Source organism: Vespa velutina, chromosome 1 (genome assembly GCF_912470025.1).
Source record: "Vespa velutina chromosome 1, iVesVel2.1, whole genome shotgun sequence".
Taxonomy (NCBI): domain Eukaryota; kingdom Metazoa; phylum Arthropoda; class Insecta; order Hymenoptera; family Vespidae; genus Vespa; species Vespa velutina.
In genome coordinates this window covers 20,386,834-20,402,487 of record NC_062188.1, presented here as the reverse complement: position 1 = coordinate 20,402,487, position 15,654 = coordinate 20,386,834, and the positions used below count along the sequence as shown (strand labels likewise).

The following is a 15,654-nucleotide window of genomic DNA, read 5'->3' as shown; positions in this document are numbered from 1 at the left end:
TTTCTTGAACGTTTCTAGTGCATGCCCTTTAAGACGCGCGTTTTCTTTCTCTTTCTCTCCGTCTCTCTCTCTCTCTCTCTCTCTCTCTATCTCTTTCTCTCCTCTCAGTCTTTCTCTCTCCCCCCCCCCCCCCCCCTGGGCCTCTCTGATCGCTCAGGAGCATTAATTGTGGTAGTAGATGGTGTTGCTATTTCTATTACTATTGCCGACGGTGGTGGTGGTGGTGTCCGGTGATCGGTCTACCTTCGAGCGAGAAATTCCTTTTGCCGCTTTAAGCCCGGTTTACTCTGTTGACGTTCGCGATCGCGTATCGGCGCTCGATTGGTAGCACGATCCGTGACCCGCCGCCAATCGTCGGGACGGGAAGTTTTTCCTTGCGAATGTCAAGCCATAGACACGGATGCAGGAACGATCTTGGCAGCAATAAACGTTGCCTCAACAGTTCGCGCGTTGTCCTTTCTCGCGAGATATATCTTTAATTCTTTTATTCTTCATTAAAGCGAATGCATGGTAAAACGCAGAAATGGCGAAAAAAAGAGAAAGGTGTCGTACATAGGATTCGATCTAACTTAATGCTCGCTTGAATATTGTTTCGAAGTGTTGTTCTCCTTATTGCGATGTGCACCACTTTTTCCAACGATCCATCACTGTACGCGTGGATGTGCGTAATAGGATCGAAAAAGGTCGTCGATAGGTGTGGGTTATCTTTTTCCTCGCAAGACCTAAGATCAGCTCTGTCGTTATCGTCGTCCTCGTAATTGTACACAACGTCGTTTAACTTGACGAAAGCATATTGTAATTTATATCGTCTCGTTGCTTTAAGGTTATACCAGCGATTTTTCTTTTGCATCGAAGCGTCAAGCCGCCGCCTCCCTCCGCCCCCCCCCCTCCCTCCCTCTATCTCTAGCTGTCATTTCATTTTGCGATGATAATTCGTTTCCTTCGAAACGTTCCTACGTATGATAGATATTGCATGAATAATGATGCCACTTCATGTAAATCTTAAATTACTAACGTATCCAAAAGTATTCTTATTATTATCAATAAATTCTTCATTTACTAAGTCGTTATTTGCAAACACCTTGAGATACCTTGCGTATGATTGTGCATGAAATTGTTTAATATGTCATTAGCAACGAAGAAATTGACATTTCACTAATTGGCTTCTTCTTTTTTTTTTTGTTTTCAGATAATGTATTTTTCTGATTAAGAAAAACTTTCTGCAAGAAATATTATATCCATGAGAGAAAGATCCCTGTCGCGATGAACACGTTAAAACAGTTGAAAAGCATACGGATATGCCGATACATTGAGACCTATATACTTTTGTCATAGCGAGAAGACTATCCTACTGCCTGCCAACAATAGAATACCCACGCAATTTGCAAGCGTACAAGAAATTTCATGATAATAATTTGATGGCTGTCAGGAAAATTCTATAGGCATTCAATGTTATAAAGCTTAACATTAAGGTTAAAAGTAATCGTATCAATGAAAAATACTCTTATTCTTTGAGAACAAGATCAATAATATGGATCTGCTATTTGACTGAATCTATAAACTAAAAGAGAAAATTATAATTTTAGTAAATCTATTTTATTATATTGAAATAATATAGAGCAAAATTATAATACTCTATTCTTTCCTATCGATCAAATTATTGAATAATAGAATGAAAATAAAACTCGATGATAAGCAGAAGATTATTAAAGCGCTGATATTCCTAAGCAGTTTTATATTGCTATTTAGAGAAAGAAAGAAGGCTTATGATATTTTATTTAGTCGAACGATTGTTTCTGCATAATTTCGACGACGACGACGACGACGACGACGACGACGACGATTATTATTATTAAATTAAGTATTTTACTTAAATATAGTCTGGTTAATTCCAGCTAGTGCACAAGTCGTGCGGTGAAATAAAGTTACATGACCGTTCAAGATATGATATAGTTGATGCGTGTACATAGACCATTGATGATAAACTGTGAAAGCATAGTAGGTAACATTTTTTTAACAGAATGTGTAAAAGTTATTTTAAACCATTGTATGAGTGGGTGTATATAACAACGAAGAAGAACGAAGGGATAATGAAACGCTTGAAGTATCCTATGGATGGCAGAGGACGTATTTGCTAACCCTAATTGAAGGAAGGTAATTTAAACGTCATTTACTTCGACACGTCCTCTATTATTAGGACTTGGATATCAATGTCATTTGGAATATATTTTTATCGATTAGACTGATTTTTCAGGGTTATAAATATGGATAACTGCGGCTCTGGAGTGGTACAAGTATTCGTGGGCGAATGGAGCCCCGAATATGAAGCGTTATCCATTAAAGCTACGAAACAGACTTCTTCGGCAGAAATAGTCGAATGTATTATCGAAAGATTGGGTTTGGTGGATGCCACTGTCTCCAATGGTTACGAGTTAGCAGAAGTGGTAGGAAATTCTGTTGGGCAGGAGTGTAAAGAAAGAAGACTTGGTCCTTCCGAATGTCCCGTAGCGCTTATGTTACTCTGGCCAAAAAGTGCTGCTCAGCAAGAGTATTACAGGTAACGTAATATCTTTCTAATATCGTCATTAATTAAATACGAAAATTTATATACAAAATTATAATTATATACGTTCTCGTTTTTGCCGATTTCTCCGTTAGGTTTTACTTGAGGAAAAAGCAAACGGATTATTTATGGTGCGACAGTAGATTTCCTATGGATCCGCAACTATTAAAGGATTATTTCAATAGATTCCTGTATCAACCGCGAGACAAAGAATATCCAGATTTATGCCAGCTTCCTGACCTTAACGAGCAGACCCTTTTAGACAATCTTCGTGCTAGATTTTTAGCTGGAAATATATATACCTATGTTGGCAGCATATTAATTGCTTTAAATCCATTTAAATTTTATCCCATTTATAATCCAAAGTACGTGAAACTTTATCAAAACAGACGATTGGGCCCGGACATACCTCCGCACATATTCGCGATAGCCGACGCGGCGTATCATTGCATGTTAAAAGAAAAAAGGAATCAGTGTATTGTGATTAGTGGTGAAAGTGGTTCGGGTAAAACGGAATCAACGAACTTTTTATTACATCATCTAACTGCCTTAAGTCAAAAGGGTTCCCATGGTAGTGGCGTTGAACAGACGATACTTAGCGCCGGTCCTGTACTAGAGGCATTTGGCAATGCAAAGACTGCACATAATAATAATAGTAGCCGTTTTGGAAAATTCATACAAGTGAATTATAAAGAAAATGGAATGGTACATGGGTAAGTTTCTCTCTTTCCTATCAGCAGGCATATTAAACTTTAAATTGCCTAACAACTGATAATTATTATTTGAACAACAGGGCAGTAGTCCAGAAGTATCTCTTGGAAAAGTCAAGGATAGTTTCCCAAGGAAGAAACGAAAGGAATTACCACGTTTTTTATTATTTATTAGCTGGCGCAAATGAACAGGAAAGGCAACTTTTACATTTAGAAAGTTGCGAACGTTATAATTATTTAAACAAAAGTGGCTGTTACGGTCTTGAAAATATCGATGAAAGACATGAATTTTCGCGATTGAAGCAGTCTATGGAGATGGTGGGATTCACGCCTGAAAAGCAAAAACGACTTTTTGCAGTTTTATCGGCCGTTCTTCTACTCGGTGATTACTGAAAATATTATTAATTGATTTTAATAAAAGTGACTAACGATATCATCATCCCATTTTCCAGGTAACGTGGAATTTCAACCAAGAAAATCCTATCATCATCACGACGAGGCAGTAGGGGTTAAGAATCCTGAAGTCGTCGCATTAATATCCGAATTGCTTAGGGTCAAACAGGAAACTCTTTTGGCGGCATTAACTGCTAAACGCGCGCGAGCTTCTGGCGAAACCTTGGTCATTAATTATAGACTTCCAGAAGCAATAGCGGCAAGAGATGCTATGGCCAAGTGTTTATACGGGGCTTTGTTCGATTGGATCGTACTTCAGGTATAAGATTCAGGCAAATTTATCTTAAATATTTTAGCGTATTATATATTATGCGTTGGCATAATTTAATCGTCGTTAACAATCTCAGGTCAATCATGCTTTACTCTCTAAGAAGGATACTTTGAGGGATCATCAAGGAAATAGTATAGGGGTATTGGATATCTTTGGTTTTGAAGATTTCAAGACGTGCAATAGCTTCGAACAGTTGTGCATTAATTATGCAAACGAACAATTGCAACATTACTTCAATCAACATGTTTTTCAATATGAACAAAGAGAGTACAGGAAGCAGGGAATCAGATGGACAGATATAGGATACAGCGACAATTCTGGCTGTTTAAATCTCATTGAGGGAAAACCAAATGGACTCCTTTGCCTTTTAGATGATCAATGCAAGTTAGCACTTCTTTTTTCTTTCTCTCCCTCCCTCCCCCCCCCCCCCCCCCCCCCCCCCTTTCCACGGCAATAATTAATTATAAGCAAAAATAACACTTTGTCAATGCATATCTTTCTAGCTTTCCAGGTGCAACGAATGAGACACTGTTGCAAAAATTTAATACGGTGCACAAAGAAAATCCTTTCTATGAAGCGCCGCAGAGACGGGAAGCGGCCTTTGTCGTACGCCATTACGCAGGTTCTGTCAAATACCAAGCTGCTAATATGAGAGAGAAGAACTTGGACTTGATGAGACCAGATGGAGTAGTCGGTGTACTCAAAAACTCATCCCTGGCTTTTGTACGTGAACTTGTTGGTGCCGATCCAGTCGCTGTATTTAGATGGGCTATTCTCAGAGCTTTTTTTCGAGCTCACTTCGCTTTTCAGGAAGCAGGACGTGCGCATAGACATGGTAGAGGTAATTATATTTTACATTGAAATTGCGAATACTTTTATATCCAATGTTTTTCGAGTTTACCTTCTAATACGTACGTCGTATTTTATTTTAGCCGATGGTAGTAAAACGTCTGCACAAAACAGGTATAGGACGCCAAACGAGAATTTAATAAGGTACGCATTAATTTCTACGCATTAATTATAATGCTATATCCGTTCTCACGAAGGGTGATTCTTTAAAAAAAAAAAATATGTCAAATGCTTTTACATCTTCAATAGAGCAGCGCATTTATTGATTTTATATTAATAATCATAAAGAGCAAGTACCAATGTTTTTACGCTTGACTATGAATATGTTTGATCTGCATATTGTGTCACCCTACGGAGTATAAATTTGCATCTAGCTAAAAAGGTTTTTGTGTGTTCATATCTAATTGGAACGTTGAGTATATTTATATTGGCCACATTGTCTTTTGTCCCTGTAGCCATCTTGTGACGTTATCGGCCGTCAATCTAACTATTAACCGAATTGCGTAAGTGGTATTTGATCCACTGTATGTGTCATTTTACGAAATGTTACGTTTTCTTAGGCTAAGATACGTTATGGATTTACAACATTGTACGAAATATTGACAATAGTGCCGAAGTATATCCGAGTAAATTATTTTCCCTTGTTGAGAAATCAAAAATCAAGATTATCTTTCTATGCGCGACAAATAATACTAGGACGTTTAATGAGAAAGACAATTGAATCGATTTCGAAAACGTCCTTTCCATTTTACGTATCAATGAGGGGCTATCCTATCCCCTATCAAGTATCATAGAATTTCAATTGTAAATCCATACAGCTATTACACACCACTTTGATTCTGTATGTTTACAGACCTTATTTAGAGTTCTATGTTCGCACTTCTGTATTAGATGTGATTAGAGTGCAACCTGATGACCTTCGCCACATGAAAATATCTTATCACTCTCGAGTGCATTATTCTTTCTGAGCATGATCGCGAGCGAGAACGCGATAATGTTTAACTTCATATAATTCTTATTATTACTATTATTCTTATTATTCCTATTATTCGTATTATTATTATTATTATTTTTATAGTTATTATTATTACTATTATTATTATTATTATTATTATTATTATTATTATTATTATTATTGTTATAGTTATTATTATTATTATTATTATTATTATTATTGCCATTCGCGATCGGTCATTTCGATTTCTAATTGTCGTCTCTTACTAAACTTTAAGCCGATTTACAATCAGCAAAAAATTATTAACGATAAATATTGTGATTCAATAAACTCGTCATTTATGAATCTTAACGTACTTAATTACATAAGCAAAAGAAATAATCATAAGGCATTTAAATCATACGATCGCGTCGAGAAATCGACTAAGCATGAAAGGATTTTTCAGTTCTCACAAACATACTCGTCCGTCCAGCTATCAGAAGCAACGAAATGTCTGTTTACCATCGACCACTCCCACCGCCACATTATCCTGCGTACAAATTGAAAACGACAGTGTAAACAACAATCGATTATCGTGGCCGCAGTTTAGAAACATTAATCAGACTCAACACCCGTCGAATATAACAACAACGAAGAATTACATAATAAGGGGGAGGGAAGACCAGCCTCATAGTAATAATAATAAATTCAGACGGGATACTCATACACCACTAGAGAGGGTGCTTCCGAAAGACGAAGCAAACGTTATGGAACGCGCTAATCAAATCGTCATGTATGTAAACGTATTTTCCTGGATCTTGGATAAGAATTTAATTTAAGCTATAAAAAATCACTGGCTCACTTGTAAAGGTAGTTGCGTGCTCTCTTAGGTTTTATGGGTGAAGTTGGTTTCTTTCGTATCACGTCTTAGTACGAGTTATTAATGGTCTTCCCATGCAGTACATACATGGCTTTACACGTTGTCATTTTATCTAGTCATCAATATATCCCCAGCCCCTACGCACAATCCTCTCTTCAAACTGTAAACACATAATCCTATTATATCATCCGTCATCACAGAAATTTCTTTCGTTCTAACGTGTAGTTCAATATTCGCAATTTTTCAATACGTTATGGTGATTGGTGCATGTTACTCGTTTATCAATAACAATATATGGATAGGTTTCTCACAAAAAACAACCCACTACTCGACCTATCTCCACTTTTTCTATCTATAGATCTTTTCGTATGGATATGCATTTAGCGTATATCGAAATCTATTATCGAATCTTTTTTTACAAACTATACTCCCAGCTCTAAAACAACAGTATCAATATATGATTGTTCCACTTTTCCACGTATCAACGAATGAAGTTGTCACCGACAACAATTAACCATCTATATCGTTACAATTATTTTTCTATGCTTTTTTTACCTTTATATTATATTCTATATACTCTGCCAATTGTATTGTCTGCTGTCGTATATCTTGCATTTCGTATTAAGTATGTGGGAAGAAAAAATTTACAAGAAAAGAACAAGTAAAAAAAAAAAAAAAAAAAAAAAAAAAAGAATGAAAGAGAAAAAAAGTAATAAAAACAAAATCGCAATGCACCGTTCGCCAAAGTAGACATTGTAATGCTTTTTCCTTGTCCTGTTTCTTTTTTTTCTTCTTTTATCTTTTAATTTATATTATAATAAATAATATTCCATGTCTCTATGATGTACTTTTACGCGAGGAAATAAAAGAAAGCACGAGGAATAAACGATGGAATAAACAAAAGAACAGGAAAAGGAATAGACGAGCGCTTTATACCGAATATATATATATATATATATATATATATATATATATATATATATATATGTATATATATGTATATATATATATATATATATGTTTATCAATTGAAAATGTTTACAGGAAAAACAAATCGTTTCGTCCAAGGGAACGAGGTAAAAAGGGTCTAAAGAATCTTCAGACTGTGAAAACTCTCGCCGGAAGAACGCAAAGCTATGGGACTGGTCCGGGAAAAGCAAGGAAGCAGCCCATGACCGTATCGGCACAATTTCAACAAAGTTTACACAGCCTTATGGATACCTTAAATCAAGCAAATCCTTTTTTCATTAGATGCATAAAAAGCAACGCCAATAAAGTTCCAAACGAATTCGACGAAGAAACCGTACAGCGGCAGCTAAGATATACCGGGATGTTAGAGACCGTTCGAATTAGACAAGCAGGCTTTAACGTCAGATTAACATACGACGAATTTATTCAATTGTATCGAATGTTATTGCCCAAAGGACTTTTGAGTTCGCAATCGGATGTACGTGATTTTTTGTTAACGTTGAATCTGAATAGAGACAATTATCAGCTTGGAACGACAAAGGTATTTCTTCGAGAGTCCGAGAAGATAAAGCTCGATATAGAATTGCATCAACAAATCATTACGAGTATCACGACGATACAGAACTGGTTTCGTGCTTGCTTGGAAAGGAGAAGGTTCTTAAGGTTAAAGAATGCGGCAGTGCAAATACAATCATTTTGGAGAATGGTATGTGCCCAACGATTTGCACAGGCGTTACGCGCGAGAACGGAAGCTGCTATTCATATTCAAGCCATATGGAGAGGGTACAAACAACGTACTTGGTTTAAAAAATTAAGATCCTGCGTAACAATATTTCAGGCTTACGTTAGAGGTAGGAACTCTAGGAAAGCTTTCATGGAACTTAAAAGGCGGAAGAATGATATGAAGAAGATCGAAGAACCCCAGGAAAATCGGGATTCCGAGGAGCATACGGTTCAACAAAAAATCACCTACTCGCCTGCGACTCACGCAGACGCGGAAGAGTAAGTATTTTGGTAATATTTTTTCCATTTCTTCCATAGCTAATAGTTTTCGCATTTTCCTTTACAGATCATTGTCAATCTGCGAAGAACGTTCCTTACCGGAGTACACTGTATCCCCTCGAAAGTTGGAAGCGCAAAAGCGCTTAACGCCGGTCAAGTAAGTCGATCGTATAACTACTATATCGTCCTCATGTAATTATCTGCTCCTTTTTTTTTTTTTTTTCTTTTTTTCTTTTCTTCCCCCCTTTTATATCGATGTCTCGTGAAACTTTCGTGATCTCGTCTTGCAGGCAAGAGAACTTACGTAGAGAAGCGACCGGCGACACGAGCGTACCTTATTCCAAACGGAAACTTACACCTAATAAAAGGGTATTGCACGAGTCGACGAGCGTCGCCCCGAAAAATTCCGAAACCTTTTATTCCGAAGATATCGGTGAGCGTAAGAGCAGCATCGAAAGTCTTACTAGCTTAAAAAGTTACGAATCTCAAGGTAGCGTTAATAGTTCTGAATCGCAAGAGAATTCGAGCTGCAAGCCCATTCCAAGTACAAGAACGAAACGTGCCGATCACTCGGCCATAGTTATTACGAATACGAATTTAGTGAGCTCCAACAGATTGTCTTCGATAAGTAAAAGAACCGATAGCTCGTCGACGGGTTGTAGCGATGGCGAAACGGATGGCGATATGCCGAACGCCGTGCAAAGCGCTCCACCCATTTTCAATGTCGCCCCGTCCTTTACGAATCCTAGAGAAATGAAATATCATTCCAATGCGAATTTAAACCGCAGCCCAAATGCGGATATTTGGCGAAGGAGGGCCGAGTATTCGTCCATAAATTATAACGACTACATAATGTCAGTGCCTCAGAAAGCGACCGTGACTCGATCGCCGAACGTTTCTCAATATAAGAACATTGCCGATAATATTTTGGAACACTCTCGATTGGAACAACCGAATGAGGCTGCAAATTACAACGTCAAATTGGATGCGAGCGAACGTTTCATTCGTATGGAAAATTCTCGCGAGTCGCGACTGTCGGGAGATCGCTTGGAAAATTTACCGATTTCGCCGTCACGACGGGAACAACAAAATTATGGATTGTGTAAGGACGTCAAAGAGATGAATTATTCGAGAAGGCAAAATTCCGAAGGCGACAGCACTTCGGCCAAGGCGGAGCCCACGAACGACGAGAACGCCGCGAAGAACGTACTCGCGAGAAGAACGGATCTTAAAGATAAAAATTCTAGGCCAAAGGACAAATTCGAGCCGGACGTGCCGGTAAGAAGTGCCAGAAGAAATCGACCATCGAGGGAGGTCCAATGCAGATCCATGGGCGAGAGCGCCTCGGATACCAGCGTCGGTGAGACGAGGAATCTCTTCCTTGGTACCATTAAGGAGGCTGACATGAAACGCATGGAAAATATTAACGTATGGACGAGAAAGGATAATCCGAGCGAAGTCACCTCTAGATCCGTCACCGATTGGCCAGTTAATAAGAACGAAACGGTTTACAAGGGCCAACAGCCGGGAAAACGAATGAGGTCGAACGCCATAACGACCTCGGAACTTCGAAGAAGAAATTCCGATCCGGCTACTAAGACGTCAGCGTTGAACGACGACAAGTCCGGCGCGGACACCAGTCCTAACGAATTGAAACTCGCTCCCGGTATGAATCTGTTGGAATGGAAGGGCAACAATCTCTTTACCTTGGCCGGTCATCGTTTTAGAAAAGTAGCGCGCTTCGCGAAGGACGACGTATGCGTTTGTTGTCACGAGAAAATGGACGCCTTTGTTACCCAAGGATACAAATGCGTCGATTGCAAACAATTGTATCACGTAAAGTGCATTCAGAATGGAGGAGTACTCAAGATGCCATGTCTTTTAGCGAATACACCAAACAGACGGAAAAATAGAAAGCCACCGCGTACACCTTATGACGCTACCAAACAAACGGTGGCTTCAAAATTCAGTCTTACCGGTACCTCCGCTTTTTCCGACAGCACGGATAAGATCATATCCGATGCCAAAGAATTGGCGCTTATGCAGGACTTCATTACTAAAAAGATATACATAATGGAGGCTCAAGAAGAAGGTAGAAAACCGAGTGAGGTGGATCGCGTTTTTAGACAGGCGTTACGTAAATTCAAAGACGAGCTGGTTATTACTTACAGCGTTGCTATTCAACAGGGCGTAGAAGGAAACATAAAGTACACCGATCTGATAGCGAATTTTCTTCACGTTATGGAGACCGTCTGTAAGCAAGAAAATACCAGCGAAGATTTTCCCGTGACAATGGGCGTTAATGCCTTCAGAGGATTTATGAACGAATTCATGACATTGGTTAAGACAGAAGCGCCGGAAAAGCAAAGTAAGAGTAAACGGAAAAAGGAAAAGAAACGGAAACAAGAAGAGCCCATACGACATGGTAATCACATGTTCCAATTAACCATCATTAATATTCCCACCGCTTGCGAAGTTTGTACTTCGTTCTTTATGTGGCCGATCGAACGAGGACTCGTTTGCCAAAGTAAGTACGTCTTTCTTCGTTCGTTCGTTCGTTCGTTCGTTCGTTCGTTCGTTCGTTCGTTCGTTCGTTCGTTCCTCGGAGAATACATTTTGTCAATCGTATTTACCTACCACTTTTTCTTTTTTTTTCTTTTTCTCATCAAACAGATTGCAAGCTGACGTGTCACAAGAAGTGTTACACGAAAGCAACGCCCGAGTGCGGAAAGGAAGCGTCCATGCTCGAAGCTAATTCGCGTAGAGTTTTCGGCGTTCCATTGTACAAATTGGACTGCGGCGACGGCAAAGTACCGCTGGTAGTCGATCGATTGATCACGACTATAGAGATGCACGGATTATACACTGAGGGTATATACAGAAAGAGCGGAGTAAGTTCGAAAGTACGAGAGCTCAAAGTTAAAATGGACGAGGGAGATTTGGAGAAGGTGGACTTTGAGAATTATCAGGTACACGTTCTAGCAGCCGTTTTGAAGAGCTTCTTCCGAGATATGCCGGAGCCTCTGTTGACTTTCGAATATTACGACGATTTCCTTCACGCCGCAAATTTGACGGATCCACACGATAGAATCAGCACGCTCTTTGCAATTCTGAAGAAATTGCCAAAGCCGAATTTCGATCTGATGGAACGATTGATCGTACATCTGGCGAGAGTGGCCTTGCACGAAGTGGACAATCGAATGTCACCGTCCGCCTTGGCGATCGTTTTCGCCCCGTGTATATTGAGAACAAGTCGAACCCTACCGGCACAAGATTCGCTTCAAGACGTGGGCAGACAGACCCGCTGCGTCGAAACGATCGTCCAGGAGAAGTTGCGAGTCGTAAGAGCGACTTTAGCCGACATAAATACTTTGGAATCCGCATGCCACACGGCGACCCATCGACTCTCGAGCTTAAGGTCCTCCAAGATATTTAGTCCGGAGGAATTGAACGTAGCGACGCCGAATATCACGGCACGAAGCGGGAGTGTCGATAGGGAGAGAGATCGAGGAGACGAGGAGGAAGCGTTGCTCGTAGATCACATACAGGAGATCCAAAAGGAGAAGGCTTTATTGACGTCCACGTTGCCGAGCTTAACCCGTGCTTCTTCGGACGACGATCTCCTTCTCTCAGCAACCGATTTGGACGATGGATCTCTCGATGATTTGCTTCCACCTTCCGCCGGTACGTTTGTCTGTACTTTAAAGTATCACTATTTAGGATTTTAGCCGTGTTTCTATCCTGCGCAATCGCGAATATAAACGACCTACGATACGATATGACGACAGTCATACCGTAAAACGTATAAATTCGTTTGAAAATTCGTTACAAATCGTTAACATTACTTCTAAGAACGTTATTTTCTATTTCTCGTAGACGGTCTGGTACGAAAGAAACCCATACAGAGGCAAAGCTCAGCGGACAACACTTTTCCCACTATTATAAGCGTCGACGAGGACATGGTGATGGTATGACCACAGTCATCCACAGGCAACATGTTGTCCGTGAAACTCGGACGATAAAAAAGTGTAGCAGCATGGCAAGCTTCGCATGGTTTCGTCGCTAGTTACGGTCGCTCGACAGCCGCTCGACGGCCGCCAATTCTGGTCTCATACGAAAGACGCCGAGTTATTTTATTCGCTAGTTAAAACGACTTTTAAATAGGTCTAGTAATTTGTCAACCTTTTAGGATCTCAAGCCGGTAATTTGGGTCGTCGCTTACTTCCATCGTTTCGTGATAAAACGTTTCGTCAAATTTTATTTAGTAGCTCGCTTCGGCGTGGCGATTTTATATATCGCGACGTCGACCTAATATCGCGCTGTAAAAACTATACTCCTTTCCTGGGATACATTCCTTTCACCGAAGACTGTCAGCCTCTGGTAAATCGCCTCTCTTTCGAGAGCTCATCTTCAAGCACACCACAAATACTTTTTTTTTTTTTTTTTTTTTTTTTTTTCCTCCTTCATTTTTATTTCATTATATCGATATAACGAACGCATCGTTAGTTGGAAATTATTCGTACTCTTTATCTCTCACAGGCATTTGAATACTTTTCAATTTTATACCTTGGTAAGGAGTTCCGCTCGATAAGAATTAAATGAGACTCTCCCTGTCCTGATTATCGTCATGACCATAATCAGGAATTTTGTTATACATTCTTTGACAATCGGAGAAATTCAAAGAGAATCGACTAAAAGTCGATCGATCGAACAGAGCGACGACATTAGCCTAGGCTCCATGATCGAATGACAAAGAGGAGGAGAGAGGACTGCTCGTTTCTTTCCTCGAAAAAGAGCTCTCGTTGTTTCGGCGATATCTTCTGCTCGGCTAAGAACAACGAGTTATCAAATTGCTAGATCTAAGCGGAAAGACTTTAAAGCAGAGAAGATACGAAAGAACATGGAAAACCAAAATATAACTTGTATATATTATATCATATGACTATCTCATATTAGTCTGTTATTATTGTTAAAGTTACGAGAGACGTTACCAAGGTTATATTTCTACTGTCGATATTCATCGTAGCTGGTAAAACGTCGATATATAAATAATATATCGGGCTTGCCGATTTTTTAATTCGTTGCGATTAGTTTTTTTTTTTTTCTTTTTTCTTTTTTTTTTAGTTATGTTCTTTTCCGTGCGACGATTTCATACACAGACGCATCCGACATAGACGTATATATCTGTACCGCGCATCTCGAATTATCTTACGTATGAGTACTTATGTATATACATACATACACACGCGCGCGCGCGCGCACGCACGCACGCACACACACACATATGTATATGTATATATGTGTGTATGTGTGTGTGCGTGTGTGTATATATAAAATAGAAAAATTTCGTGCGGGCAGAACTAAGTAGGCTTTTTTTTACTCGAGATTTATAGCATGTCATTTTAGTTTCGTTTTTATCGCCTAGTTTCTTCGTTGGCCCAAGCGCGCTTTTTATTCATTTTCTCGCCTCATTTTGCTCGTATTCCTTTTTAATCGCATTCGGAGTCAAAGTCCTATTCCTTTTACGCTCTCGTACGTTCCTCGTGCCAGTTTGTCCAAGTTTCTTGCTAATTAGAAAGATCGAGGAAACGAATGAAAAGACGTACTATAACGTTAATATAAAGATTTCCTATTTTTTTTTTCTCATCGAATATGTAGATAAAGTCAGCGATGATCTCAATTCTATTTTAGCAAATGCCAGGCCTCGTTATCGAAAATAAATTAAATCTCTTTTCGAATTAATACTATTTTCTTCTGCGTTTAACAAAAATACATATTCCTATTTTAGATCTATTATTTGTCGAATAGAAATTGAAACGTTTGCACGTTCCTCGATCTTTTCTCATGTCTTCCAACGTCTACGGTCGTACCACCATAAGGACGTACTTTTTATGTTTCGATCAGTGACAAAGATCAAATCAAACAGAAAATGACATTTATTTCGCGTAATTCGGTCGGCTCGATTAGTGACTAAAACGTACGCGGCTTTTATCCCAGTAATATAGAATTAAGTGGAAGATTTAGAAAATATGCCGTTTTCGTTCTTTCAAAGTCTACTTTTCTTCCGACTCGTCAAAATATCATTCGTTCTTTTCATTTTTTTTTCTTTTTTTTTATTTTTTTTTTTTTTTTTTATTTTTATTTTTATTTTTATTTTATTATTATTATTATTTTTCTTTCTTTTTTCTTTTTTTAACATCTGGTTATCGAACCGAGAGTTTTATACGACCGATCGTTTTATCCTTTCTTCCTTTCTTTTTTATTTTCCTTTTCTTATCTTTCTTCTTCTTTATCTTCCTTTCTTTTCTTTTTTAATACGCGCTTCTTCTAATCCCTTACTTTTCACGCACGGTGAGTTTTAGAAATATAAAAGAGTGGAGGAGATATAGTCGAGTTATCGCGATGTAATGTTAAAGATTATGGAATGTTGAGTTGTGTTTTAACGTTTTACGTTGTGTTTTATTCTACAAGCCATGACATCGTGCTATAGCACTCGGCAAAATACAATTCGTTATGTTTCGAGCGAAACCGAAGTCATAATTCGTTGCAATTGTATAGTGGATCTCGATTCGGTCGAAGGAATATGATATAAACCGTCTTTTGTGCGAGTAGTTGCAATGTTATTGTTGATTTTTCAATGTACATAGTATTGTATCTCTTGGAAAGAATTTACATAAAACGTACACACACCACACACACGCACGCGAAGACAAAGACAGACAGAAATCTTTATCGTTCACATCGTACATTTCTGACAAAAGGTGAACACTTACAGGTTGTTTTGTTTCGTTTCGGCTAGTCTTCCCATTGCATATCGAAAGATCAGGTTGTTATACTTAAAGTTTCGCAAATGCCTATAGCAATCGTAACAATATCCTTCCTCCTTCGAGATCGATAGAAATTTATTCGTCGTAATTTCATAAAATCTTTATCGCCTAGATTTGTGACCGAACTGTTGTTTAGTCGTATTCTATTATCGAACGATAAGAAATAAGTATAAATTAATTGGTAAGAGATATCGAT

At 38.8% G+C, this 15,654-nt stretch overlaps 1 protein-coding gene across 1 annotated transcript in view; it reads left to right on the top strand.

Moving 5' to 3' along the window:
- Window positions 1-15,654, top strand: part of LOC124949897 (unconventional myosin-IXa-like) — a 56,708-nt gene that overhangs the window by 659 nt on the left and 40,395 nt on the right. The window contains exons 2-15 of the mRNA XM_047495747.1: window positions 1,190-2,154; window positions 2,255-2,557; window positions 2,659-3,276; window positions 3,357-3,655; window positions 3,726-3,985; window positions 4,074-4,381; window positions 4,501-4,838; window positions 4,930-4,990; window positions 6,247-6,573; window positions 7,705-8,631; window positions 8,699-8,788; window positions 8,922-11,158; window positions 11,305-12,315; window positions 12,508-12,599. Coding sequence (XP_047351703.1) covers window positions 2,265-2,557; window positions 2,659-3,276; window positions 3,357-3,655; window positions 3,726-3,985; window positions 4,074-4,381; window positions 4,501-4,838; window positions 4,930-4,990; window positions 6,247-6,573; window positions 7,705-8,631; window positions 8,699-8,788; window positions 8,922-11,158; window positions 11,305-12,315; window positions 12,508-12,599 — 6,861 coding nt within the window. The 5' untranslated portion in view covers window positions 1,190-2,154; window positions 2,255-2,264. The remainder of the gene's footprint in view (window positions 1-1,189; window positions 2,155-2,254; window positions 2,558-2,658; window positions 3,277-3,356; window positions 3,656-3,725; window positions 3,986-4,073; window positions 4,382-4,500; window positions 4,839-4,929; window positions 4,991-6,246; window positions 6,574-7,704; window positions 8,632-8,698; window positions 8,789-8,921; window positions 11,159-11,304; window positions 12,316-12,507; window positions 12,600-15,654) is intronic.